The sequence below is a fragment of the Scyliorhinus torazame genome, chromosome 6 (assembly GCF_047496885.1).
Source record: "Scyliorhinus torazame isolate Kashiwa2021f chromosome 6, sScyTor2.1, whole genome shotgun sequence".
NCBI classification, from domain to species: domain Eukaryota; kingdom Metazoa; phylum Chordata; class Chondrichthyes; order Carcharhiniformes; family Scyliorhinidae; genus Scyliorhinus; species Scyliorhinus torazame.
Genome location: NC_092712.1, coordinates 147997515 through 148024896, shown reverse-complemented (window position 1 = coordinate 148024896; position 27382 = coordinate 147997515). Strand labels below are relative to the sequence as shown.

Genomic DNA, 27382 nt, shown 5'->3' with positions numbered 1-27382 from the left:
AGTCCACATGCTGCCCATGGGCGCCGCCATCTTGTCCAACCCCTGCAACGTGCGGCCATGGGCGCTGCCATTTTGTCCCCCGCAGGATCTTCGGACGCCGCCACCTTGTCTCCCCCACGGGGCATGGACACAGACATCATTCCAGGACCTGGACCCCCCAGTATCCCCATCATCCGACGCCAGCGACGACTGACCACGACTCGCCTCAGTGACGATTGAACAGTCTCGTCTGCACAACCCAGCCACCGCATCGACCAGCATGAAAATAAACGGCCACGTGGCTTCTTGCCTGCTGGACTCCGGGAGCACCGAAAGCTGCATACACCCGGATACGGTAAGGCGCTGCTTCCTCGCGTTACACCCCGCCAACCAAAGAATCTCCCTGGCCTCCGAATCCCATTCCGTTGCGATCTGGGGGTTCTGTAATGAAAATTGCTTATTTTCACAAGTAGGCTTCAATGAAGTTACTGTGAAAAGCCCCTAGTCACCACATTCCGGCGCCTGTTCGGGGTGGCTGTTACGGGAATTGAACCGTGCTGCTGGCCCACCTTGGTCTGCTTTCAAAGCCAGCGATTTAGCCGTGTGCTAAACAGCCCAGTGTACGGTCACACTCACGGTCCAGGGCATAGAATTCAGCGGCTTCCGCCTCTATGTCCTCCCTATCCTCTGCGCTGCTCTACTACTAGGCCTGGACTTCCAGTGCAATATCCAGAGCCTACCCCTCAAATTCGGCGGGCCCCTACCACTCCTCACTGTGTACGGCCTTGCGACCCTAAAGATCGACCGCCTACTCTCTTCACAAATCTAACCCCGGATTGAATACCCGTCGCCACCAGGAGCAGACGGTACAGCACCCAGGACAGGACCTTCATCAGATCCGAGGTCCAGTGGCTGCTTCAGGAAGGCATCATCGAGGCCAGCAACAACCTCCGGAGAGCCCAAGTGGTAGTCGTTAAAACTGGGGAGAAACACAGGATGGTCGTGGACTACAGCCAGACCATCAATCGGTACATGCAGCTTGACGGGTACCCCCTTCCACGCATATCTGATATGGCCAATCAGATTGCACAGTACCTGGTCTTCCCAACGGTAGACCTCAAATCCGCCGACCACCAGCTCCCCATTCGTAAATCGGACCGTCCATGCACTGCTTTCAAGGCGGACGGTCGTCTCTATCACTTCCTCAGGGTTCCCTTGGGCGTCACTAACGAGGTCTCGGTCTTCCAAAGGGAGATGGACCGAATGGTCGACTGGTACGTATTGCGGGCCACCTTCCCGCACCTAGACAACGTCACCATCTGCGGCCATGACCAGCAGGACCATGATGCCAACCTTACCAAATTCCTCCACACCGCCACTCTCCTCAACCTCACCTACAACAAGGAGAAGTGCGTGTTTAACATGACCCGCTCAGCCATACCTGGCTATGTGGTCCAGAACAGAGTTCCGGGGCCCGATCCCGACCGCATGCGCCTCCTCATGGAGCTCCCCCTTCCCCACTGCCCCAAGGCCCTCAAACGCTGCCTGGGGTTCTTCTCATACTATGCCTAGTGGGTCCCAAACTATGCGGACAATGTCTGCCCACTCATACAGTCCACACTTTCCCCTGGTGGCCGAGGCACAACAGGCCTTCGCCCGTATCAGAGCCGATATTGCCAACTCCGGGATGCATGCAGTAGACGAGACACTGCCCTTTCAAGTAGAGAGCGACGCATCGGACGTCACCCTAGCCGCCACCCTCAATCAGGCAGGCAGACCCGTGGCATTCTTCTCCCGCACACTTCATGCCTCAGAAATTCGGCTCTCATCCGTTGAAAAAAAGGCCCAAGCTATTGTTGAGGCTGTGCAGCATTGGAGTCATTACCTGGCCGGCAGGAGATTCACCCTCCTCACTGACCAACGGTCGGTAGCCTTCATGTTCAGTAACACACAGCGGGGCAAGGTCAAAAACGATAAAATCTTGAGGTGGAGGATCGAGCTCTCCACCTATAATTACAAGATTTTGTATCGCCCCGGCAAACTCAACGAGCCCCCAGACGCCCTATCCCGAGGTACATGTGCCAGCACACAGGTAGACCGACTCCGGACCCTGCACGACAGCTTTTGTCACCCGGGAGTCACACGGTTGTACCATTTTGTCAAGGCTCGCAATCTGCCCTACTCCGTCGAGGAAGTACGGACAATCACCAGGGACTGCCAGATCTGTGCAGAGTGCAAGCCGCACTTCTACCAGCCGGACCGTGTGCGCCTGGTGAAGGCCTCCCGCCTCTTTTAACGCCTCAGCGTGGATTTCAAAGAGCCCCTCCCCTCCACCGACCGAAACACGTATATTCTCAGTGTGGTCGATGAGTACTCCAGATTCCCCTTCGCCATCCCATGCCCCGATATGACGTCTGCCACCGTCATCAAAGCCCTAAACACTATCTTCGCTCTGTTCGGTTTCCACGCCTACATCCACAGTGACAGGGGATCCTCGTTCATGAGCGATGAGCTGTGTCAGTTCCTGCTCAGCAGGGGTATCGCCTCCAGCAGGACGACCAGCTATAACCCCTGGGGAAACGGGCAGGTAGAAAGGGAGAACGGGACAGTATGGAGGGCCGTCCAACTGACCCTATGGTCCAGGAACCTCCCAGCCTCTCGCTGGCAGGAGGTCCTCCCTGATGCACTCCACTCCATTCGGTCACTGCTGTGCACCGCCACTAACAACACACCCCATGAACGCCTTTTTGCCTTCCCCAGGAAGTCCACATCCGGGGTGTCGCTCCTGACTTGGCTCTCAGCTCCAAGACCAGTCCTGCTCCATAGGCACGTCCGACTCCACAAGGCGGACCCGTTGGTGGAGAGGGTGCAATTGCTCCTTGCAAAACCCCATTATGCCTACATGGCGTACCCCGACGGCCGCCAGGATTCTGTCTCCCTCAGGGACCTGGCACCAGCAGGTTCCACCCACACACACCCCTCCAGCCCGGCGCAACCCTCCCTTCCTCCGGCGCTCACAGCATTAACCCCACCAGGACCATCCGTCCTTCCCCTGCCCATGTCCGAGGATGAAGAGGATTTCGGCACGCTCCCGGAGTCACCGAACATCGGGCCAGCATCGACATCGCCGCCACCACTACGTCGCTCCCAGCGGATCATCAAGGCACCGGACCAGTTAAACCTCTAACTGGTCCGCTGGACTTCAAAATACTTTTTTTTCTGCTTAAATACTGTAAATATAGATTCATTGCTGTATATAGTTCTCCACCACCCCCGCCGGACTCAATTTTAACAGGGGGTGAATGTGGTAAACCACTATTACACCTCTATTAGGTGATGTAAGGTAGGACCTGTACTACAGGTTTGCCAGTAGTCCCTGCCTGCTGGCTCCACCCAGCAGGTGGAGTATAAATATGCGTGTCCTCCATTCAGCAGCCATTTCGCCAGCTGCTGTGGGAGGCCACAGATCTTCGAGCAATAAAGCCTCAATTGTATCCAACTCTAGTCTTTGTTCAATTGATCGTGCAACAAAGGTGTGTCTTGATAAATACATGAATAGGATGGGAATCGAACAAAGAACAAAGAAATGTACAGCACGGGAACAGGCCCTTCGGCCCTCCAAGCCCGTGCCGACCATGCTGCCGACTAAACTACAATCTTCTACACTTCCAGGGTCCGTATCCCTCTATTCCCATCCCATCCCATCGAGCGACATGGGATCTGGAAGTGTAAAAGGATTTAGGTTAGACGGGCAGCATGGCCAGCGCAGGCTTGGAGGGCAAAAGGGCCTGTTGCTGTGCTGTACTTTTCTTTGTCCTTTGTTGTTCTTTGGTCTCAGGGGTAGGTAGGATTGTGGAACTCGAAACACAAACAGATCAGCCATGATCTTATTGAAAGGTGGAGCATGCTCTGTGGCTGAATAGCTTATTTCTTATGTTTGTTCTATGAAATTAATTTACATGAATATTGTAGTAGCACCAGATAATCAAGTGTTCCTTTAAAATTCTACATACATCTAACCATCTTTGACTGTCAGTGACATCAATGCAATTGTCATGCTCAGTACAAGCTTGAGGATATTGAATATTATGAATTAAAATCATACTTTGTGAAAGTGGCCACAAAGTTTGTTAAGATGGTTGCAACTTAACAGGTGACAATTGATATTTAAAACTGTGGGCAGTGCTCAATTCTGAGGCTAATGTTTTAAGCATGGGCCTGACTAAGGGTGATTCGCAGCCACTTATGAAGTTTAAAGATCTCATTATTTAAGATGTGGAGATGCCAGCGTTGGACTGGGGTGAACACAGTAAGAAGTCTTATAACACTAGGTTAAAGTCCAACAGGTTTGTTTCGAATCACTAACTTTCGGAGCACTGCTCCTTCCTCAGGTGAATGTGACTGCCCTGAAAGGTGGTGATTCGAAACAAACCTGTTGGATTTTAACCTGCAGTTGTAAGACTTCGTACTGGGCTCATTATTTAAGGATCAACCAGTGTTTGAGGAATAATGGATCTCCAGACTGATAGTCTCAGAGTGCCATATTGAACAATGGAAACGATTTGAGCACAAGTTTGAACAAAGATAAATGGCCATTGTTAACTGTTATGATATCGTGATGGTGTGGATCCCAGAGATGTTAAAGCTGCAGTCATGTGGCTGAAATTAACTGTCAACAACTGCAGTATAATACAACTGGGAGAAGGGAAATCTGTGTGCAAGTGAGAAATATCTGAAACAGCTGAACCATCATAGCTGAAAGTCTTCTATAGCAGCCAAAGTACTATTCTTAGGCCAGCTTCCAAGACCACCTGAGAATCAACCTCCTGGCTATTTGTCCACAAGAGACTTCACAGCTTTTTTTCTAAAACTCCAACAAGAGCATCAACTCAACCCAGTAGACATCAGGCCTGCATCGATATAAAGACTGAGTTATAACTTCCATTTTATAATTATGGCTTTAACTTCACCTGTAACTATTTTTTGCTTCTGTGTTATTGTAAGTGAGATGAGGGATTGAGACACTGGGCGGAATTTTTCCATCTGGGACTAAGTCCCGTGGTGGAGCGGGAAGGGGATTGCTTCCTGCTGCGGAGGCCGACAGGAAACCACACCATTTATTCTGGCCCCTAATTAATTATGTATCTGTGTGTTTAGTGTTATATTCCATGGCAGGGCAGGTTTGATTGCATGCACCCATCATATTTGGGTGCCATATTTAAAACGCACCCAACGTTACTGACCCAGCATTGAAGAAAGAAGATGGAGATCCTGAAAAAAGATGATAGATATCCAGGAACACTCTGAGGCTGGAAGATGGGCATCCTCAATGATACTGAAGCTGGAAGATGCACCTGATTAATGTTCCCTCCAACTCCAGGGCTCAGGCTCTCTGGCAAGCCCCCATCCTGGACTGACCAGATTAACACTACACCCCTGTATGCTTCACCCAATGCCGGTGTTTATGTAGTTACATTGTGTACCTTGTGTTGCCTCTTATATATTTCTTTTCTTTTCTTTTATTTTCATGTACTTAATGATCTGTTTTGATTTGATTTGATTTATTATTGTCACATGTATTAGTATACAGTGATAAGTATTTTTTCTTGCATGCTGTACAAACAATGCATATCGTACATAGGGAAGGAAGGAGAGACTGCAGAATATAATGTTACAGTCATAGCAAGGTGTAGGGAAAAGATCAACTTAATACGAGGTAGGTCCATTCAAAAGTCTGATGGCAGTAGGGAAGAAGCTGTTCTTGAGTTGGTTGGTACGTGACCTCAAACTTTGGTATCTTTTTCCTCACGGAAGAAGGTGGAAGAGAGTAGTCCGGGGTGCATGGGGTCCTTAATTATGCTGGCTGCCTTTCTGAGGCAGCGGGAATTATAGATAGAGTCAATAGATGGGAGGCTGGTTTGCGTGATGGACTGGGCTACATTCACAACCTTTTGTAGTTTCCTGCGCTGCTCGCAGAAATATACTTTTCACTGTACCTCGGTACACGTGATAATAAACAAAATCCAAATCCAAATCCCGAACTCTGGAGGCGGCCCCAGGCCTTCTCCAAGTAAATCCTGAATTCTGCATGCCACATTGTTCCTGATGTATTCTGGACCAGAGAGTTTTCCTGGTGGCGTTTGAGATAATCTGGCGTGGGCGGAAGATTGCAGATAGGCCTTTATCTGCATCCCATCAGCGGGATGCAAATAAATTTCACGCCAGCCACCAGCCAGTGGGCACCAGTGGAAGATCCCGCATGAAATTCATGCCAGCATAAAACTGATTTTTGGACCACCCGCCAAATTTTTCCCCCACCCACAATTGAATCCACCGGCGGGGGGCATAGGAGAATTCCACCTATTGTATTCAAACCAGAGTAAGTGTGGGATAACAACCTTTATTTTTAAAAATCACAAAAAACACTCTGATGGAAAGGAAATACACACATTTTACACACTAACGTAGTGATTACAGACAGCAAGGGACCACACAAATCGGGTCCATAACTCTATTCACCTCCGCCACAGAAAGATATGAACCCATTCATAGACGCACTGAAAGTGTAGTCATGGTAAGTATGCGATACAATCTAGTTAAAGATGTTATCGGCAATTTTACCATTTTATATTAGATACTATGTTGCAATTTTTTATTGTGTTATATTAAATATTCATTATTGATATTTGCGTTCATAGACCATGGATCGGGTTATATTCCTCATTCAACAAAGTTCAGTAAGATTTTAAATTTAGTCAATTTGCACTGTAGCCAAGGCATAGTTAAAATCCTACAAGATTTCACTTTTGACAAATACAATCTTGAGGAATTTGTTGCCAAGCCAAAAGGAATGCTGCCATGCTTTATTGGATCTCTTAAATAATATCATGATAGTGGTTCTATAATCTTTATGATCTAACATTTGTTTAAGACAAACCTTACAAATATATGGTATAATAAATACATGTGTAACTCAATAAATAATATTCCTATTCAAAATCATTCTGGGGAAAAGGTGTTTGAAGTTATATTGTTGTGTTATTGAACGTGTTCAGTGCTAAGTCATTAGAAAATCAGTCATTACAAATGTTATGGAAATATTTAATGTGTACTTTTTAATTTGTGGATTCAAGTTGTCATTCAATTTCTTTCTGCTATACCTATGGAAGCATAAATATGCTTTTACTCTTCTTTGTTTATAGACCACAGGGGCCCAGGTGCAGGTAGCAGGTGATATGCTTCCTAACTCCACTGAACGCGCAGTTACTATTTCTGGCACACCAGATGCCATCATTCAATGTGTAAAACAAATCTGTGTGGTGATGCTGGAGGTATGACATTTGGAGAAAAATGCAAACCGTATCCTTACATTAGAATTTTTCAGTTGTTAGCTAGAATAACAGTAATTATACAATTAAAATGTTTTCGGTCATGAGAATGAATTACTAAAAGATTATAAGCGTGATTTAACGGAAACATTTCGAAGTATCATTTGTGGCAGGTTTTGCTGGGAGTTTCCTGCCGGCTCTGTCAGCGAGTTCCCCACCATTATCTAACCACACTTTGTCAATATTTTGGGCCGTGGGGAGTTTCTCACTGGTTTACCCTCGACTTGGGGCGGGATTTACCAGCTGTTCACACCAGTGGGAAATTACAGTCCCACGCCAACGCACGGGTCTCCCAGCGATGAGGGGTGCTGTCAATGAGAAATCCCATTGACAACGATGGGACCGATAGATCCCACTGGCGGGCTGCCTCGTCCACCGAAAAGCACACGGCGGGGCGGTGGGAAAATCCCGCCCTTAGAATTATTTTCATCACTGGGAGCTGAACTCACTGGCCAGACCAGCTCCTCTGAGATCAGGCCACTATTTTGAAAGGTTGCCCTGATCTCTAAGTGAGCTTATGGGAGCCCCACATTGTGTACCCATGGGCAATGTAAACCACGCTCATTTGGGCAGTGTCCCACATTCCCTCAAGAGTACACCCCACTATGGGGTTATGGACCCCCTCAGGTCCTGACCCTTGGCAATGCTAACCTGGCACACGGGGAACCTAGCTCTTCCACCTTGGGAGTGCTCCTGCTGGCATTGCAATGCCACGCAGGCTGTTCCAAGGTGCCCACATTCCAGTGCCCACCCTGCACTACCCCTGGTCATCCGTAGGCCTCCGATAGCCCTGGAAACCCCCCAGGTGCCATTCTGCCTGATCCATGTTTGTGTGGACCAGTACTGAACAGTGCCTGGCTGGGGACTCCCTGTGGAGGCCATGAGATAGCGGGAGGCCATTAGATAGGAGGTCCTTCCAGTTAACGATATGGAGATTGGCCTTAATTGATGATTATTGGTTTCTCGCCACGTCTGGATGCGACCTGGATCATGCCAACGGGAGCGGGCTGATTAGATCGGAAACTGATCGGCGCCTGCCGCAGATTCCAATTTGGGCCTCCCCCGCGATATAACTGGCTCGCCCCAATCTGCACCCAGCATAACACAGCCATTAAATTACGCTCTATATATTTTATTAGTAAATTAATCTGTTAAATCATAAAATGAATCTCAAATTGTTAGTACTGTATATGAAGAACTGTTATGTGGGAGTTAATGCTTCAAATTTTTTTACGAAACCAGTTACAAAAAGAAAACTCCTTTCAGTTTAGTAAGAAGATATGTAAGTAAAATATTGCTCTATCACTTTATGTTCCTTGTCTATAGTCCCCACCCAAAGGCGCTACTATTCCCTATCGCCCAAAACCTGCCTCTGCACCAGTCATTTTTGCAGGTGGCCAGGTAAGAGCAGACACCATTTTGGCTTCCGCAGGAAACCACAGCGTCTTGGCCCACCATCAGCCAGCACCTGTTAGTTTTTCAAATTTCTTTCTGTCTTGTATTAATTACTAGAAACTTAGTGTGCCATATCTTATTTATGCAGGGGGTGACTAATATCTTACCATCTGCTAATAATTCTAATTATTCTCCATTTTCCCTGATGCTGCATCAGTTTGAATTTATTTGACAGTTTTTAACATAATATTGAGATGGCTTTCGTATTATGTATTCAATTAATACATTTTGACTTTCTATATTGGTCTTCCCCTACCTCAAATAATGATTTGGTTAGATTGCAAAACAAGAACTCTAAAGTATTGCATGCCATATTATCTTACTCAGTTACTTTTTAAATATTTTATACATAGCTTTATGTTTGAATTTTGAGGAATTGATTGCCCTTATATATTTGGCATATTTCATTATATGTCAACTGTCTCAGTGATTAAAATATGTGTCATTGCTTCGAAGTAAACAGCAGAGTACCTCGCAATGGATATTGTTACTTGATTTTCCTCCTGGGACTGGGAAACGGATGTCAGGATTGTTCCCGCCCCAAAAGGAAGCATCGTTACTGGGTAAAGTGTTAATTAGCTAGTGTGACTTGGGCAGCCAATCCACAGGGGAATTGAAGGCAGTTCAGACAAACAGCAGGCCTGACTTAAGTCCACAATGACAGCCCTTACTGTGGCTGCCATTTCCCTGCATTACTTTCTGAAATATACATGGAAGAGGAGAGGGAGAGGACTGGAACCAGGGTTGAACTGCCTCTCGTTTTTTTGGTAGTGTCCTTGAAGTTTTCTTTTGAGGCAGTTAGGGAGAGCAGGGGGTTCCTCTTCCCAGAGGGTAGCAGAAGGAGGCCACCCTCCCAGACCAAACAGGCCCTGGATAAAGTTTGCCAACACAATATGCAGATGGAATGTGGTGCACGACAACTGTGTCCAGTGTAGGAATTGTATGCATTGCACAGCCCTCAGGACATCATTATCCTCCAGCTCACACTGTGGCTGAAGAACCTCAGGGTGCACGTAGCTCCTGAACAGGGTGGAGTGTATGCTCAGATTACTTACTGACCCATCAGAAAGTCTCCAGAGCTATAGGGGTATATTTTCCGATCCCGCACATTGTGGGAATCATCCCAGGCAGGATGGACAATTTAACGGACCATTAAATTGTCTACTAACCTCAGGCAAGAATTTCCGATCCCTGGGCGGGCAGGACTGGAGACTCCTTCCTGCAGCGTTGCTGAGGACCTACTGGCAATGAGTCATGCACTGACATTGACATAGAGGCCATCAGTTTCCAATGCCTCTCTGTTTTCTCCTGTCAGTAGAAATGGACATATAATGCTCAAGAGAGGGCCCAGACATGAAACGGAGTTCCCTTCCTGCCCATCCTCAACACAATGGAAGAAGGAGTCATGAAGATCATCAGGGTCGCTGATGAAGAGAATGTCAGGGAAGGCGAGATGGACACCCCTGGTGGGAAATTGTGAAGAGAAACTGGAATTATTTTACTAAGGGGGTGCACAGCACTCCAGCCTCTCCAACAACATGTGGGAAACTCTGCCATAATGGGAAGCCTCAGCACTGCAGAGGCCTCTGCTCTCCCTAACTAACTCTCATCATTTCTTGTGTCTCTCACAGGTGCTGACATGAAATTTCTAAGACCAACTCTTTCACTGCCAGTGGGCCAAGAGCTGACAGAACAGAGCTCCAAACAAAATAAAATAACACCTTCCAAGCGCACCCACCACCAGCATAAATACACTCACACCAGTGGCTCTTTGCACATAATTAGATAAGGTGACACTTGATGAGGAACATGTCAAAAGCGTGCAGGAGGAGATGACAGTAGCAGAGGCAACTGTGGCAGTCTTCTTAGAGGATGGAGGATAGACACAACTATGCTCAGCTGGACACAGATGTAGAGTCTCGGGAGTCACAGGAAATGAGGCTCTAAATGGATCTGTGGCAACAGATGTGGTCTCACGTGTTGCAGGAATGGAGAAATCCATTCAACTCACGTTTCCACTGTGGCTCAAGGCTTTAAGAATGTGGTCAGTCTTGTGGGGAGCCATGAAGAGCAGCATTTGGAGTGTGAGCAGGGCTTGTGCACTGACAGACACATGGTGCATCCACTCTATGTAGCCTAGACCCTTCAGTGGCGCAGACGGCACAGGGATGTTTGAAGGGATGCCAGTTGTACCCCAACTGGTGCTCCCCTCAAGCCAGCCAGAGCACCAACTAAGAGCTGAGGCAGTCACCAAGGAGGATGCCACTCCTCCTGCAACATCATCATCTCCTGAGCCCCTCTGACCTAGGGAGTATCTGTGCAGCAGGGCCCAGTGGAGAGACTGTCTCTGCAACGATGCAGCCGCAGAGTCTCTGGAGTTTCATCCGAACAATCAAGTGTACCTCTGCAGTAAGGACGATCACAACGGGCAATTCAGTCACAAGCAGAGACAAGTGATCAGGATGCCTGAAATTCTCCATGGCCTCAAGGGAAGCACAATGTTAAAGGTGGCAGATGTGAAAGGCCACCACATTGGGCAGAGCACTGAGTGGGTCATTTTTTTGTCGAATATAACAATGCAGTTTTTATTTTTTTGAGTTACCATATATATACTGATGCATGAAGGCAGATGTATGAGCCTTTTTTTAATAATGAAGGTACAGGAAAAGGAGGAAGAAGTGATGAAGGGGAACAAAGGTCAGATGATCCCTGACATTAATGACATTGTGATGAGATCCTTGAGTCCCTTGCCAGCCCCACACTGTGCAGTCGTGACACCCCAGTGTTCTGCATCTTCTTCTTCCTCTTCTTCCACTTCCTAACACTCCCCTTTCACTAATGATCTGTGTCCATCCAGTACTTCACCCTCTTCAAGGTCTATGTCTCACTGAAAGATCATGTTATGGAGAAGAAAGCACATGACCAACATGTATAAATGTACTTTAGGGCCTACCCGACTTGTCCAGGCACCAAAATCTCCTTTTGAGAAGCTGATGGCCTGCTCAATGGTTCCCCTAGAGAGAAGATGGCTGTGATTATAGCGTGCCTTGTTTCTATCTCAGCCTCTCATAAAGGGGTAAGTAGTCTTCACTTCAAGGGGGTGGAATGAAGGACTGCAGCTGCCTTGACTGCTGAATTTTGATGAGGCATGATAGCAGCCATGACATGTGACAGATGTATGAGCCTTGTGAGCACATACAAGCAGGAAGCTCTTGTTGATTGTTGGTGTGGGAACTCTTCCTTTAGATGAATATCATTGGGCATTCAGTCGGTGTCTTGATGGCCACAGGGTGCAATTGATTATGCCCTGCACTTGGGGAGTCTTGTGATGGAGATGAAACCGTTAAAACCCTGCCCTCTGTTCTTGCGAGGCACCATTCTGCTTAATGTGACCTGCGGGATGCAGTGGTGGTGCAACCATTTACAAGATGCCACCAAGGTCCACAGCTGATTCATGAAAGGAGCCAGAGGTGGTACTGGCAGGACATGGTGACCAGTTCTGCAAGATGTGAGATCTTTGATGATGAGGGCATAAATCTCTGTCACCATCTGCCAGGAGAGCCACAGGCTCCCGAGGCACTAGTTCTTGGTCATCTCAGGGTAGTCCCATCTGTGGTGGTAGATCTTGTGTTGAGGATATGACCTTTGTTGGCTTCGTTCCCCTGTCTCTTTCTCCTGTGCTCTCCTGATGCCTGGGGATCTTCCCCTTCTGTGCAGGACAGTGCTTCTCATCACCATTGGACCTGAAATCTGAGAGTCAAGCTTCTATTACCAATTGCTAACTTTCTTGTGCTCAGGTGGCATGCCAACTTTTATTGGAAGCCTTGCCCCCTCCTGTTATCTGGTCATGATGCCTGAAGGGTGATGAGCCCTTGCGCTGCCCAAGCCCTTATCAACCACCCTTCTCCACCACCTGCGTTGACCCAATGGCTGTGTCTCTCTGCACAGTTCTCCTTTACATGGGGCCCACTTAATTCCCTGGGCTGGATGTGACTAAATCCCCACTGTGCATTCACCTCCATGCATCTGTCCTGCACCAGCTCCAGCATGCAGTCCATGCGCCCCCTTCAAAATCTGAACATGGCTTTCAGTTAGCTTTTAATGAGCTCTTTAAAAACCTTAATTGCAGTTTTCAATCGATTCTCGGGATGCCCTCTCAGATGGCATGGGCAAATGCCCTCCCCTGATTCTGGTGATAGAAAACTGGCATGTTGATTAGCTCTAATATTTGCATCCCTGTCTGTCACTGTTCCAGCCTCTTGCATCTGTTTGATAAGGCAATGTATAGGTTCTCTCAATGCTGATTCTTTTTTCAGCCACGTTTTCAAGAAGTGATACTGCATCATGCTGACCAGGAAGATTCCACACTCAATCATTGATCTGTGATGAGTTAACCAATCTCAGCTGGGGTGGCTGGAGGGGTACATTTGAACTTTTACCCGTAACTTCCTCAGAATGGCAATCTGCCAGAGATTATCAATCTGGATGGATTTGCCCCTGTCTCGCCCAACCATCCTCACTTAGGTTGGGTGAGACATGAGCAGAGACAGGCTGGGTGAGACATGAGCAGAGACGTGCGCCCCTGGCTGCAGCAGTGAGGAGTAACTGGGGTACAGAGAAGAAAGAAACTCCCTCTTTTTATGGCACCAACTGATGTACCAGAGATGTTTAAAGAGACAATTTAAAGGGAGAATGTAAATTTCAAAGATAAGTGGTTCAGGCATTTTGGGGAGATTGGGAGGGAATGGGGGAGGATATGTTCTTAAACCAAGTGGGAGTGAGGGGAGTAGATGAGGGTGGGTGGAGGGGAGTTGGAGGGTATTGGGAGGGTGGAATCAGGCCAGGTCAGGCTGTGAAGGGGGGGGGTTCAGGTCGGACCAGGTGTTGGGGTCAGGTTGGGTCAGGCTGGGATGGGGGTTCGGGTCAGGTCGGGTTTGCAGGGCGGGGTGTAGGGGGTCTTCCGGACCGGGAGGGGGGAAGCCAGGAGGTGGATATGTGGGGGCCGTTGGGGTAGGGCTGTGAGGGAATGGTTGGGTCGGCTCGTGTTGGGCCAGGAAGGGGTTCAGGTCAGATCGGGGGGGCGTTTGGTTGGGCCAGGGTGGTTGGTCGGACTAGGAGGGGGTTGGGAGGGGGGAGGCGATCGTGGGTGGGTATCGTGTGGGGGATTGTGTGTCCTGTGCGAGACTCAGTATGGGTGTTTTAATGGTTATTCTGGAGTTGGAAGGGATTTTTTTCCTTTTAAATCTTTTAGAGCAACTACCAGGGTCAAACTGATAGAACCATCCGAAGTTACTGATTTAAATCCCTTCCGTCGGATGATTTCAAGCTCAACGCAATTGTGCTGGGGAATTTAACACTTCTTATGTAGGAACTTTCGAGAGGGATTACCCAGCGCATCATTGGGGTACCCATTAAATGCAACGCTGGGGAACCAGGAAGTTATGGGCCATAATATACCTGGCTATAGGTGGAAAAGTAAACCGAATTCCTGCTCTGGATCATTATCCAATGATTTCTACTTGCATGGGCATCAGGTTTGGATTGGAGGGGCCTTGGCTGAGCTGCTCCCACAGTTGAAAGACCGTCCAATACCATTTCAGTAATTTCTGACCCCAATGAAATATACGTTAGTATGCAGGAAGGGAAGTAAAAGGGAGAAAAGAATATTCACATACATACTCATTTGAAATCTGACTAAAATCCAATCTGGCCTAAAAGGGCAAGCTATTCCTTTAACTTAAGGCTTGTTGTGTGCTTTAAGGAATAGATTGTAGTGCTTTAATTTTAAATGTGGCTATTATTTTAAGTGAATGTGAATTTGTTGTAATTTTTATTCAGTTTAGTTGTAGTTTAATTTAGCATTTTAGAATGAACAGATAAATGTAATTGCATGTTTTTAACCTTTCGTTTTAGGCATACACAGTTCAGGGACAATATGCATTTCCTCATCCTGACGTGAGTCCTGTGCACTACAATCAGTGCCCTCTTTCTCATTTGTTCTGGGCAGCATTTACTTTCTGTTATTAATAAATGGAAGAGAGTTTGCTGTAGTTTTTGCTATGTGTAGTACTATAATATATAGTTAATGTGAATTATTTGGAATTTGTTTTATGATTTCTATGTGCTAGAAAGTACATTGGCCCAGCTACAAATCGTTAGCTTTGTGTTAATATCTTAAAATTTGTTAATCATTTAAATGTAAATAGTAGTTTAACATTTACAATAGTTATTGTATGTTTAACAATAGAAATGTCATTAATCTTAACATATTTATTTCTCAATTGTAGCATAAATGATTGATTTAAAGAATGTATTTAATTTAATTAATTATTCCTGTTTTTTTAAAGAAAGATGGTTTCTGTATTCTGATATAATTCCATTTGATTGGTTAGCTCTAATTTCCCATCCTGCCCTGCAGTTGACCAAGCTTCACCAGTTGGCTATGCAGCATACCCCTTTTACTCCCCTTGGGCAGACCACCCCTGGTTTCCCTGGTACGTACCCATGACTCCCTGGGGATGTCCTTTCTCAAAGCACCTTTATCTCCCATGGTCATTATATCACTTAATTAAATGTGGTCAATGACCAAGTTTCCTGTTGTCACGTTTAACTGTGACTAATTTTTATAATTACCCTTGTAACGAGTTGTGTCATTAATAGTTATTCATTGTTGTCTTGTACCCTTGTTAACAAATTTGTTGTTTAAAAAATAATAGTATGTTGTAGCATCATTTAAATGTATTATGTCTCTTATTAATTCCAATATTGTATAATTATGTCCCATTTATCAGCATCTTTACTAAATTTCATTTTGTCCTAACATTAAGCATTTCTGTCTTAGCAAAAACTTGTTAGTCTCATTAACACACATCTGATGCATGTTACATGAAAAGATTGTGTAATATACAGACAGAAACAATTAAAACTTGCAAATCACTTTCTTTTTACTGAATCCTTATCATGTTTAATTTACTTTTGAGTTTTTAAAATTTGTGCTTCTTTTAAAAGTCAGCTTCCTCTATTTTAACTCTTCCTCACTTAATACAAACTGTCTATCTTATCATTCTCAACTTGTATATTTTTATTTTTATTTCTTTCAACTCCTCACCTGTTTTTCTTTCTTCATTTGCTAAATCTTGTCGCATCTTTCCATTTTCCTTCTAGCCTGAAATACTCTTTTACGCTTATATATCTGTGCCTGTATTTTCTGCACGTAAAAACTTTATCCTCACATCTAGAGTTTGTGTTTTCCTCATTCTTTAATTTTACCGTTTGGTTTTATATTTTGTATGCTGTATGGCTGTCTCTTTCAATCTCTGCCAATTATTCTTTGTTCTTGCTTCTTTATAACTATTCCTCAAACCTTTTAAGACACTTTGTTTGTTGAATACTTATGAGGAAATTGATCCTAATAGACTTCCATTTTTGCCCCAACAGCAGGACTGGATGTTACTGGTCAAACCAGTTCCCATGAGCTCACTATTCCAAATGATGTAAGTGTTGCTATCTGCCAGCCACATTTCTAATAACGCTAACACTATATTTTGGGTAATCACAATAAATAATGATCTCCTTCAGTCACATCAGCTGATGAAATAGCGCAGAATTATTTTTTTTAGAATAAGAGTCAGGATTGTGCAAATTTTCATCTTAACCAGCATTTAATGATAAAATCACTTCCGTTATGATGTACACTTTGGATGATAATTATTTACGAAAAACTGATCAATAAATAAACCACTGACATGTTAATGTTAAACTTGGGTTAGAATTGTACATTATAAAGAGAAGCATGCTTTCCTTAATGAACTCTGACTGTGGCAATGGGTGAAATTCTCCGTTTGGAAGACTTCTCTCGCTGGAGCTAAACGGCATGTGCGCAAATCAGGATGTGATTCCTAATCCTTCGCAATGCATATTTATGTATGGCGAGGATTGTGAAAGATTCCCGCTATCAGGCCACCATTTTGAGCAGGCAGCCCGATAGCAAGGTCCTGTGGCTGGCCACTCTCTCCCCACATTGCAATTCAGCCCCTCTTCCACAGTGCAATTCAGCTCTCCCCCCATCCCCCTGGATTTTTTGGGTCCCCCCTCCTCTCCAATGTAGGGGTAACCCAACCCACCCCTTCTCCCCCCACCTGCAAAGACCCCCTAAATAAAGAGACAGACTCCCCAGGACAGAGAGCCCTGTCAGGAAGTTCTCCAGAAGACTCCCCTGACAGGGCGGCATGGTGGCACAGTGATTAGCACTGCTGCCTCACAGTGCCAGGGATCCGGGTTCAATTCCAGCCTTGGGTGACTGTCCGTGTGGAGTTTGCACTTTCCATGTCTGCGTGGGTTTCCTCCGGGTGTACCAGTTTCCTCTCACAATCCAAAGATGTGCAGGTTAGGTGGATTGGCCTGCTAAATTGTCCCTTAGTGTCCAGGGATGTTTAGGTTAGGTTAAGGGGTTTTAGGAATAGGGTGGGGATGTAGGCCTGAGTGGAATGCTTTTTAAGAGGGTCGGTGCAGACTCGATGGGCCAAATGTCCTCCTTGTGCACTGTCGGGACTTTATGATTCTATGAGGAAGTCTGCCAGAAGAGACACTGCTGTCAGGAAGTTAGAGGCAGTTCAGACAGATGCAGTGAAAGTAAATCACTGCTTTAACATTCACCTGTGCAATATACCTACTGGTTCAGACACCGGAAGTAGCACCTGTCAATTTCTGGAAAGAGAAAACCAGTCAGCTGTGTTTAAACCCCTTCAGATCTTTTATCTCCAAGCCATTCATTAATTTCTCTTTGATATTGATTTTACTATTGATATTGACAGCTTCCACATACCCCAGCTGTCAGCATTGTTCCATTCATCTTCCTTCATGGTTGAATAATTCTGAAGTAGTCTAACCGCAATGGTTTTAAATATCAAGTTTTGATTGACAGCTCCTGGACCACTTCAAAGAGAATTATATGCGTTCCACCATCTCTTCATGGTTGCATGATTTTGGTCAACTAGAAATTGACAGTCATGAGAACCCCTATTCAGGGGTTTCGGGAAGAGGACAAGGAGGGGATGGGTTGGGTCACTCCCGTACTTTGGTGAATTGGGGGCACCTAGAATATCTAGGGGTGAGGAGCTGATACACGATACAGGGGATGGGGGGCTGCTTTGCGATGCGGGGAGGGGGGTGGGGCGCTGCTTTGCGATGCAGGGAGGGGGGGGCGCTGCTTTGCAATGTCGGGGGAAAGTGACTGCGGTCTGATAGCGGATTCCCTCGAGAATCCCTCAAAATCCTTGCCATGCATCAATTTGCATGGCAAGGGATACTGAATTGCTTCCCGATTTCCGCTCCCGGCGCAGGCACAAATCAGTTCCAATTCCCCTCTGGCTGGAAAACATAGGGCGTGATCTTCCGGCCTCGTTACACTCGCCCTCAAGCGTAATAAAGCCAGTGAATAGCGGGAGAGGCCAAAAACGGGAAGTGCTCCAGGCGCCAAACAGTTTGTGATGCAACCGGTCTGCTTCCATAAGCCAAATCGGAATCTTGGTGGCGAGAAACCAAATATCACCACTTAAGCCCCATTTCCATGCAATTAACGGGAGCCATCCCATATCCAACAGCCTCCCATCATTCAGCGGCCACCCCAGCAAGTGCTCATGCTGGCGCCAATTTAATTAATAATAATCTTTATTGTCACAAGTAGGCTTACATTAACACTGCAATGAAGTTACTGTGAAAAGACCCTAGTCGCCACGTTTCCAGCATCTGTTCAGGTACACAGAGGGAGAATTCAGAATCTCGAAATTACCTAATAGTATGTCTTTCGGGACTTGTTATTTTGTCTTTCGGGACTTGAAATGTTATTTTGAAGCAGAATAACAAACCAAGGACTCCTTATTAAATACCAATTGTTTAACTGGATGTATTGGACAATCGCTGTAAAGGTTTGCGCCAACCATTTTGTACTGATTTTTTAATAACTCAAAATCTGACAAAATAAGCCCTCATTAAGAACAACAAAGAAAAGTAGGATTAGAATAATTCTTGAGCAAAAAGAGTGGCCCACTTTTCTTCTTTACTTACTCAGGAATTCCTCAAGGTAGCATCGTAGGCATAACCACTGTTCCATTAATGACCTTCCTTCCACCATAATCTCAGCATTGTGGCTGTTTGCTGCTGAACACAGAATGTTCCTCCGATTATGAAACAGTTTAACACTACATCCAACAAAACCTGAACCACATCCAGGTTAGAACTGGTACATGGCAAGTAGCATTTGCACCACACAAGAAACAGAAAATGAATATTTCCATTTGACCGGGAAAGAGCTTAACCACCTGTTAAGAGTCCATAGTATTAGCATCGCTGAGTTGCTTACCGACAATATGGTGGGATCATCATTAAGCAGAAACTGCAGCAGAAGAGTCCCATAAATGCCATGGCTACTAGAGCTGTTCAGAGGCTGGGTCTTCTGTAATTTGTGGCACAGCTCCTGCTTTCCCAAAGACTTTCCACCAACTAAAAAGGTACAAGACAGGAGTATGATTCAATACCCTCCACTTGCCCGGACGAGTGCAGCTGCAATAATATTCAAGGAGCTCAACACTATCCAGGATACAGCAACCCTCTTGGTGGCATTTCATCCACTAAGGTAAACATTCAGCCCCTTCATTGATGGCATTTTGTGGCTGCAGGTGTACACTCAACTCGTCAAGGCTTTTTCAGCAGAATTTCCCCAAATCCCAACTCCACCAGTTATAAGAACAAGGATGGCGCTTGGGAAAAAGAATCATCTCCAAGTTCTCACTCCATAGATAGAATTTTACAAGATCCCCCAAGGGGTAGGATGGTAGGTGGGGGTACCATAAAATTGGGTACAATGACAGTGGTGCAGTTCCCTGTTCCCATCTTCTGTCCTCTGTTGGAATCTTACTAGCGATGGGGGGAAGCGTCAGGAAGTTTGCTTGCCATCGGCCAATTGAGATTTTACCCATTGTGGGGTTAGGTTGGGGAGGGGGGGGGAGGGGGGGGAGTTGGGGAATTGACGTCAAGTGTCCAGCTTGTCCAGTGAAACTTGGCAGACTAGTGGCAGGAAAGTTGCGTGCCATGTAAAACACCACCCTAATATTAACATATGTGACTGGTACAGGCTTGAAGAGCCGAAGGGCCTGTTCCTTGTTCTTTGTTCTTCTTTGTACCATTGCCTCATGTTATTGGGTCAAAATAAACAAGCCAACCACTATCAATGGATAATAAATGCTGGCTTTGCTAACAATGCTCACATTCTGAGGATGAATTTTTAATTAAAACCTTCCTGCTGTCACTACATATTGCTGGTGAGTGCAGGAGCAAAAGAATTGTTAGTTAACTTGTTGCCTCTGACCTGCACTTCAAAATTAGTTCAAAAAGTTTTGGGTTTTCAACATGTAACAAAACTTCTAGTTGATGACAAGGCACATTTGTTTGAGCTTTGGAAGTTTGAATGTATAGAAATTATTTTAATTCTGACTGAGAAGCTCTTAGATGTATTTCAAATGGAATCATCAAAGAGGCTTGCTGTATCTTTTCCAAACTATGAACAATGACTCAGACTTAAAATGCCGATTACTTTTGCACGTCAATCTGCTTTTTGTACTGAAAACCTGTTCCGACAGCTTTAGCTGTCCTTCTGGATATTCTTAGGATATTATTATCATTGTATGACTATTCCTTGATCAATCGAAAATAATATTTTTGAAGTTGACTTATTAATTACTTTGCAAGATAATTCTGGTTTGGTCTATGTGGTAATGGTCATCTTTGGTCTATTTTATATGGAATGGTGTAGAGCATGTAGAGAACACAGGCTGCATGAGGCAAATTAAGAAATCCAATCAATGCTGAGCATATTATGAGTATAGACTGTAAAAAATGAACAGAAATGTTTCACTAATTTTTGAATAATTTTACCTGCCATTAGTTATTATTTTTTTCATTAAATATCCAAATCAAATTGTTAAATCTCTAAACTTAGATCTAGCCACTGCCAACAACAACAACTTGTAGTTATATAGCACCTTTAACAATATAAAACATCCCAAGGTGCTTCACAAGAGTGTCACAGAATAAAATATGACACTGAGCAACATAATTTATGGGGAGGCAGTGGCGCAGTGAATTAATAAACGTGAGCAAGATCTGGGGACCTGAGTTCAAATCCTGCCTTGGCAGATGGTGACATTTGAAATCAATAAAAATCTGGAAATTGATAGTTGAATGATGACCATGAAACCATTGTTGATTGTTGTAAAATCCCATCTGGTTCACTAATGTTCTTCAAGGAAAGAGATCTGGAGTCCTTACCTGAAATGGAAGGCAGTTAGGGATGCGCAATAAATGCTGGCCCAGCCTGTAAAATAAATTTTAAAAAGGGAGATATTGAGGCAAATCACCAGAATTTCTTTCCTCAACAGAGTTTTAAGGCGTGCCTTAAAAGGAGAAAAGTGAGGTGGAGATTTCAAAAGATGGAATTTCAGAGCTTAGGATCTAGGCCGATGGACCTTGATGTGATAGCTGATTCACAGAATACAATGTTTGATATGGAATACAAATGCCACAGCTATCACTCCTAATTGCTACCCAAGGATTGGTGCCCAATTGCCTGCTGTTGGAAGGCCAGCTCCATCAGTCTGACAGGCTTTGGCTTCTGCAGGGAACCCATATTCCGACTGGGAAATTCCAGATGGTGTGTAACGTGTGTCATGAAAGTGCGGTCATCTCCCTCCAAAACAGATTTACCGTTTTGGAAACTGTTGGGGGAGATGGCTCACCAGGGGAAGGTGGCAGCAGCCAGGTTCATGGCACCGTGGCTGGCTCTGCTGCACAGAAGGGTGGGAAAAAGAGTGGCAGAGCTATAGTGATAGGGGATTCAATTGTAATAGACAGGCGTTTCTGCGGACGCAAACGAGAATCCATGTTGGTATGTTGCCTCCCTGGTGCAAGGGTCAAGGATGTCTCGGAGCGGCTGCAGGGCATTCTGGAGGGAGAGGGTGAACAGCCAGCTGTCGTGGTGCATATAGGCACCAACGATATAGGTAAAAAAACGGGATGAGGTCCTACAAGCTGAATTTAGGGAGTTAGGAGTTAAACTAAAAAGTAGGACCTCAAAGGTAGTAATCTCAGGATTGCTACCAGTGCCACATGATAGTCAGAGTAGGAATGACAGGATAGCTAGGATGAATACGTGGCTGGAGAGATGGTGCAAGAGGGAGGGTTTCAAATTCCTGGGACATTGGAACTGGTTCTGGGGGAGGTGGGACCTGTACAAATCGGATGGTCTGCATCTGAGTGGGACCGGAACCAATGTTCTCAGGGGTGTGTTTGCTAGTGCAGTTGGGGAGGGTTTAAACTAATGTGGCAGGGGGATGGGAACCGATGTAGGAAGTCAGTGGGGACGGAAACAAAAGGCAGGAAGGGAGAGTGTAGTTGACCAGAGAAAGCAGGGCAGAGAGCAAGGAAAGTCTACATTAAACTGCATTTATTTCAATGCAAGGGGCCTGACGGGCAAAGCGGATGAACTCAGGGCATGGATGGGAACATGGGACTGGGATATTATAGCTATGACTGAAACATGGCTAAGGGAGGAGCAGGACTGGCAGCTCAATGTTCCGGGGTACAGATGCTATAGAAAGGATAGAACAGGAGGTAAGAGAGGAGGGGGAGTGGCGTTTTTGATTAGGGAGAACATCACGGCAGTACTTAAAGGGGATATATCCGAGGGTTCGCCCACTGAGTCTATATGGGTGGAACTGAAAAATAAGAAGGGAGAGATCACCTTGATAGGACTGTACTACAGGCCCCCAAATAGTCAGCGGGAAATTGAGGAGCAAATATGTAAGGAGATTACAGATAGCTGCAAGAAAAATAGGGTGGTAATAGTAGGGGACTTTAACTTTCCCAACATTGACTGGGACAGCCATAGCATTAGGGGCTTGGATGGAGGGAAATTTGTTGAGTGTATTCAGGAGGAATTTCTCATTCAGTATGTGGATGGACCGACTAGAGAGGGGGCAAAACTTGACCTCGTCTTGGGAAATAAGGAAGGGCAAGTGACAGAAGTGTTAGTGAGGGATCACTTTGGGACAAGTGACCATAACTCCATTAGTTTTAAGATAGCTATGGAGAATGATAGGTCTGGCCCAAGAGTTAAAATTCTTAATTGGGGCAAGGCCAATTTTGATGGTATCAGACAGGAACTTTCAGAGGTAGATTGGGGGAGACTGTTGGCAGGCAAAGGGACGGCTGGTAAATGGGAGGCTTTTAAAAATGTGTTAACCAGGGTTCAGGGTAAGCACATTCCCTTTAGAGTGAAGGGCAAGGCTGGTAGAAGTAGGGAACCCTGGATGACTCGAGATATTGAGACTCTGGTCAAAAAGAAGAAGGAGGCATATGACGTACATAAACAACTGGGATCAAGTGGATCCCCTGAAGAGTATAGAGATTGTCGAAATAGAGTTAAGAGGGAAATCAGGAGGGCAAAAAGGGGACATGAAATTGCTTTGGCAAATAATGCAAAGGAGATTCCAAAGAGCTTCTACAGATACATAAAGGGAAAAAGAGTAACTAGGGACAGAGTAGGGCCTCTTAAGGATCAACAAGTACATCTATGTGCAGAGCCACAAGAGTTGGGTGAGATCCTGAATGAATATTTCTCATCGGTATTCACGGTGGAGAAAGGCATGGATGTTAGGAAACTAAGGGAAATAAATAGTGATGTCTTGAGAAGTGTGCATATTACAGAGGAGGAGGTGCTGGAAGTCTTAAAGCGCATAAAGGTAGATAAATCCCCGGGACCTGATGAAATGTATCCCAGGATGTTGTGGGAGGCTAGGGAGGAAATTGCGGGTCCCCTAACAGAGATATTTGAATCATCGGCAGCCACAGGTGAGGTGCCTGAAGATTGGAGAGTAGCGAATGTTGAGCCCTTGTTTAAGAAGGGCAGCAGGGAAAAGCCTGGGAACTACAGACCGGTGAGCCTAACGTCTGTAGTAGGTAAGTTGCTAGAAGGTATTCTGAGAGACAGGATCTACAAGCATTTAGAGAGGCAAGGACTGATTTGGGGCAGTCAGCATGGCTTTGTGCGTGGGAAATCATGTCTCACAAATTTGATTGAGTTTTTTGAGGGGGTGACCAAGAAGGTAGATGAGGGCAGTGCAGTAGGCGTTGTCTACATGGACTTTAGCAAAGCCTTTGACAAGGTACCGCATGGTAGGTTGTTGCAGAAGGTTAAAGCTCACGGGATCCTGGGTGAGGTTGCCAATTGGATTCAAAATTGGCTGGACGACAGAAGACAGAGGGCGGTTATAGAGGGTTGTTTTTCAAACTGGAGGCCTGTGACCAGTGGTGTGCCTCAGGGATCGGTGCTGGGTCCACTGTTATTTGTGATTTATATTAATGATTTGGATGAGAATTTAGGAGGCATGGTTAGTAAGTTTGCAGATAACACCAAGATTGGTGGCACAGTGGATAGTGAAGAAGGTTATCTAGGATTGCAACGGGATCTTGATCAATTAGGCCAGTGGGCCGACGAATGGCAGATGGAGTTTAATTTAGATAAATGTGAGGTGATGCATTTTGGCAGATCGAATCAGGCCAGGACCTACTCAGTTAATGGTATGGTGTTGGGGAGAGTTATAGAACAAAGAGATCTAGGAGTACAAGTTCATAGCTCCTCGAAGGTGGAGTCGCAGGTGGACAGGGTGGTGAAGAAGGCATTCGGCATGCTTGGTTTCATTGGTCAGAACATTGAATACAGGAGTTGGGACGTCTTGTTGAAGTTGTACAAGACATTGGTACGGCCACACTTGGAATACTGTGTGCAGTTCTGGTCACCCTATTATAGAAAGGATATCATTAAACTAGAAAGAGTGCAGAAAAGATTTACTAGGATGTTACCGGGACTTGATGGTTTGAGTTATAAGGAGAGGCTGGATAGACTGGGACTTTTTTCCCTGGAGCGTAGGAGGCTTAGGGGTGATCTTATAGAGGTCTATAAAATAATGAGGGGCATAGATAAGGTTGATAGTCAACATCTTTTCCCAAAGGTAGGGGAGTCTAAAACTAGAGGGCATAGGTTTAAGGTGAGAGGGGAGAGATTCAGAAGGGCCAAGAGGGGCAATTTCTTCACTCAGAGGGTAGTGAGTGTCTGGAATGTGCTGCCAGAGGTAGTAGTAGAGGCGGGTACAATTGTGTCTTTTAAAAAGCATTTAGATAGTTACATGGGTAAGATGGGTATAGAGGGTTATTGGCCAAGTGTGGGCAACTGGGACTAGGTTAATGGTAAAAACCGGGCGGCATGGACTGGTTGGGCCGAAGGGCCTGTTTCCATGCTGTAAACTTCTATGATTCTATGCTGCTTATGCTGTTTGGTACACAAGTAGTCTTGTGTTATAGCTCCACCAATTGACTAGTGTGTAAGATATCTCTCCCAGCTTTGGCATAAGCTCTTAGATGTTACTAAGAAGTACTTTGCAGAGTCAACAGGGCTGGGTTTGCCGTTGTCTTTTCCGGTGCCTGGGTTGATGTCGGGTAGTGCATCCGGTTCATTCTTTTTTTGTGTTTATTTAGCGGTTGAATACAATAAAGTGCCTTGCTAGTCTATTTAAGAGGGCTTTTTAAGAGTCAACCACATTGCTGTGTGTCTGGAGTCACATGTTGGCCAAACAGGTATGGACGCCAGATTTCCTTCCCTAAAGTATATTAGTGAACCAGATGGGCTTTTAAGACAATCGACAATGGTTTCAAGGTCATCAGTAGACTTTTAATTCCAGATAGAAACATAGAAACATTGAAAAAATAGGAGCAGGAGAATGCCATTTGGCCCTTCAAGCCTGCTCTTCCATTCATCATGATAATGGCTGAACATCCAACTCAATAGCCTAATCCCGCTTTCCCCAATTTCCTTTGACAACTACTTCCTGTGGTAACAGTTTCCACAGGCTCACCACTCTAGAACATCCTTCCTCAGATAAGAAGACCAAAACTGGACACAATATTCCAGATGTGGCCCTATATAATTTCAGCAAGATATCCCTGCTCCTGTACTTGAATCCTCTCGCAATGAAGGCCAGCATACCATTTACTTCTTTACTGCCTGCTGTACCTGCATGCTTACCTTCAGTGATTGGTGTACCAGGTCACCCAGATCTCGTTGCACATTTCCCTCTCCTAATTTATGGCCATTCAGATAATATTTCGTTGAGTTTATATTCTACCACCAGCCATGGTGGGATTCGAACCCGGGTCCCCAGATCATGACCCTGGGTCTCTGGATTACTAGTCCAGCGACATACCACTAAGCCACCGCCTGCCCCCAGACTAGGGAAGAAAAAACTCCAGAAATGCCCTTAGGCAGAAACTGTATTTTGTTTATTCCATACCCCCACCCAGTTGAATTTTCAGGAGAATTTAATTGGAATGGTGTTGCACCCTGAATTTCAGACGACAACTCTTCTTGTTTTCTATCCCCGCTCCAAAGGGTTGGAGCTTCTGAACTAGTTTAAATCGGGCAGAACGGTAGCGCAGTGGTTAGCATAGTTACTTCACAGCTCCAGAGTCCCAGGTTCGATTACCGTCTTGGGTCACTGTCTGTGCGCATTCTGCATGTTGTCCCCGTGTCTGTGTGGGTTTCCTTTGGCTGCTCCGGTTTCCTCCCACAGTCCAAAGATGTGTAGGTCATGTGGATTGGCCATGATAAATTGCCCTTAGTGTCCAAAATGGTTGGGTGGGTTACGGGGATAGGATGGAAGTGTGGGCTTGGGTAGGGTGCTCTTTCTAAGAGCCGGTGCAGACTCGATGGGCCAAATGGCCTCCTTCTGCATTGTAAATTCTATGAATTCTATGAAATTATGTGGATCTCTACTCCTAAAAGGGCAGTGAGCTAGTGAAGGCAAAAGAAAATCAGGATTTTTTTTTGCTGGATACTGACAAAAATATTTAAAATGTTTTGAAGGTAAATGAAGGATTAGATTTTCATCTTCATCACCTATTTGGTAAAATGGATCGCCATTACCTTATGGAATGTGAATCATTTTAATTCCATTAAAATTTGTGGAAAAAATATTGGATGGGTTTTCTAAATTACTATTTACCCCCACACAGACAAAAACTTACGCTGGCAAATGGCATCTTTGTTTAAAAACTCCATGGATAACAGCATTCACTAGCAATACCAGTACTCTAGGGATTAGGCCCTTTAATACACACAGTACAGTGACCTTTAAATGATTATTAGAGCATGCCAGTAGCTAGTCATATCTCATTTATAAAGTAAAGAATTCTGTTCTGTTGCTGTAGGGTATTAATGACTGTCACATCACTCGTTTCAGAGCCCTGACTTGTAAGAGTGACTCATAAGACCTAATAAAGCATCCTATCCAGTTTCCTAAATACATTTAAAGCATACAAAAAATTGTAGAAGCGTAAAATTTTGGGAACGAAATGCCATGGGCTCACATCGAGGTTTGTTGAATTTGTAGCTCTAAAATTTTAGTTTAACGAAAAGAGTGTCCCTCAATGCCCTCATAACGGGATGTCCTCAA

At 45.3% G+C, this 27382-nt stretch overlaps 1 protein-coding gene across 15 annotated transcripts in view; it reads left to right on the top strand.

Moving 5' to 3' along the window:
* Window positions 1-27382, top strand: part of LOC140425059 (poly(rC)-binding protein 3) — a 377151-nt gene that overhangs the window by 319002 nt on the left and 30767 nt on the right. For 9 of the 15 annotated variants that reach the window (XM_072508887.1, XM_072508882.1, XM_072508875.1 and 6 more), the window contains 5 exons: window positions 7182-7310; window positions 8694-8837; window positions 14736-14777; window positions 15241-15316; window positions 16260-16315. In XM_072508887.1, the coding sequence (XP_072364988.1) occupies window positions 7182-7310; window positions 8694-8837; window positions 14736-14777; window positions 15241-15316; window positions 16260-16315 (447 nt within the window). Of the gene's footprint in view, window positions 1-7181; window positions 7311-8693; window positions 8838-14735; window positions 14778-15214; window positions 15317-16259; window positions 16316-27382 lie in introns of those variants that run through there. The other 6 variants (XR_011947754.1, XM_072508885.1, XM_072508884.1 and 3 more) reach the window with 6 other exon arrangements.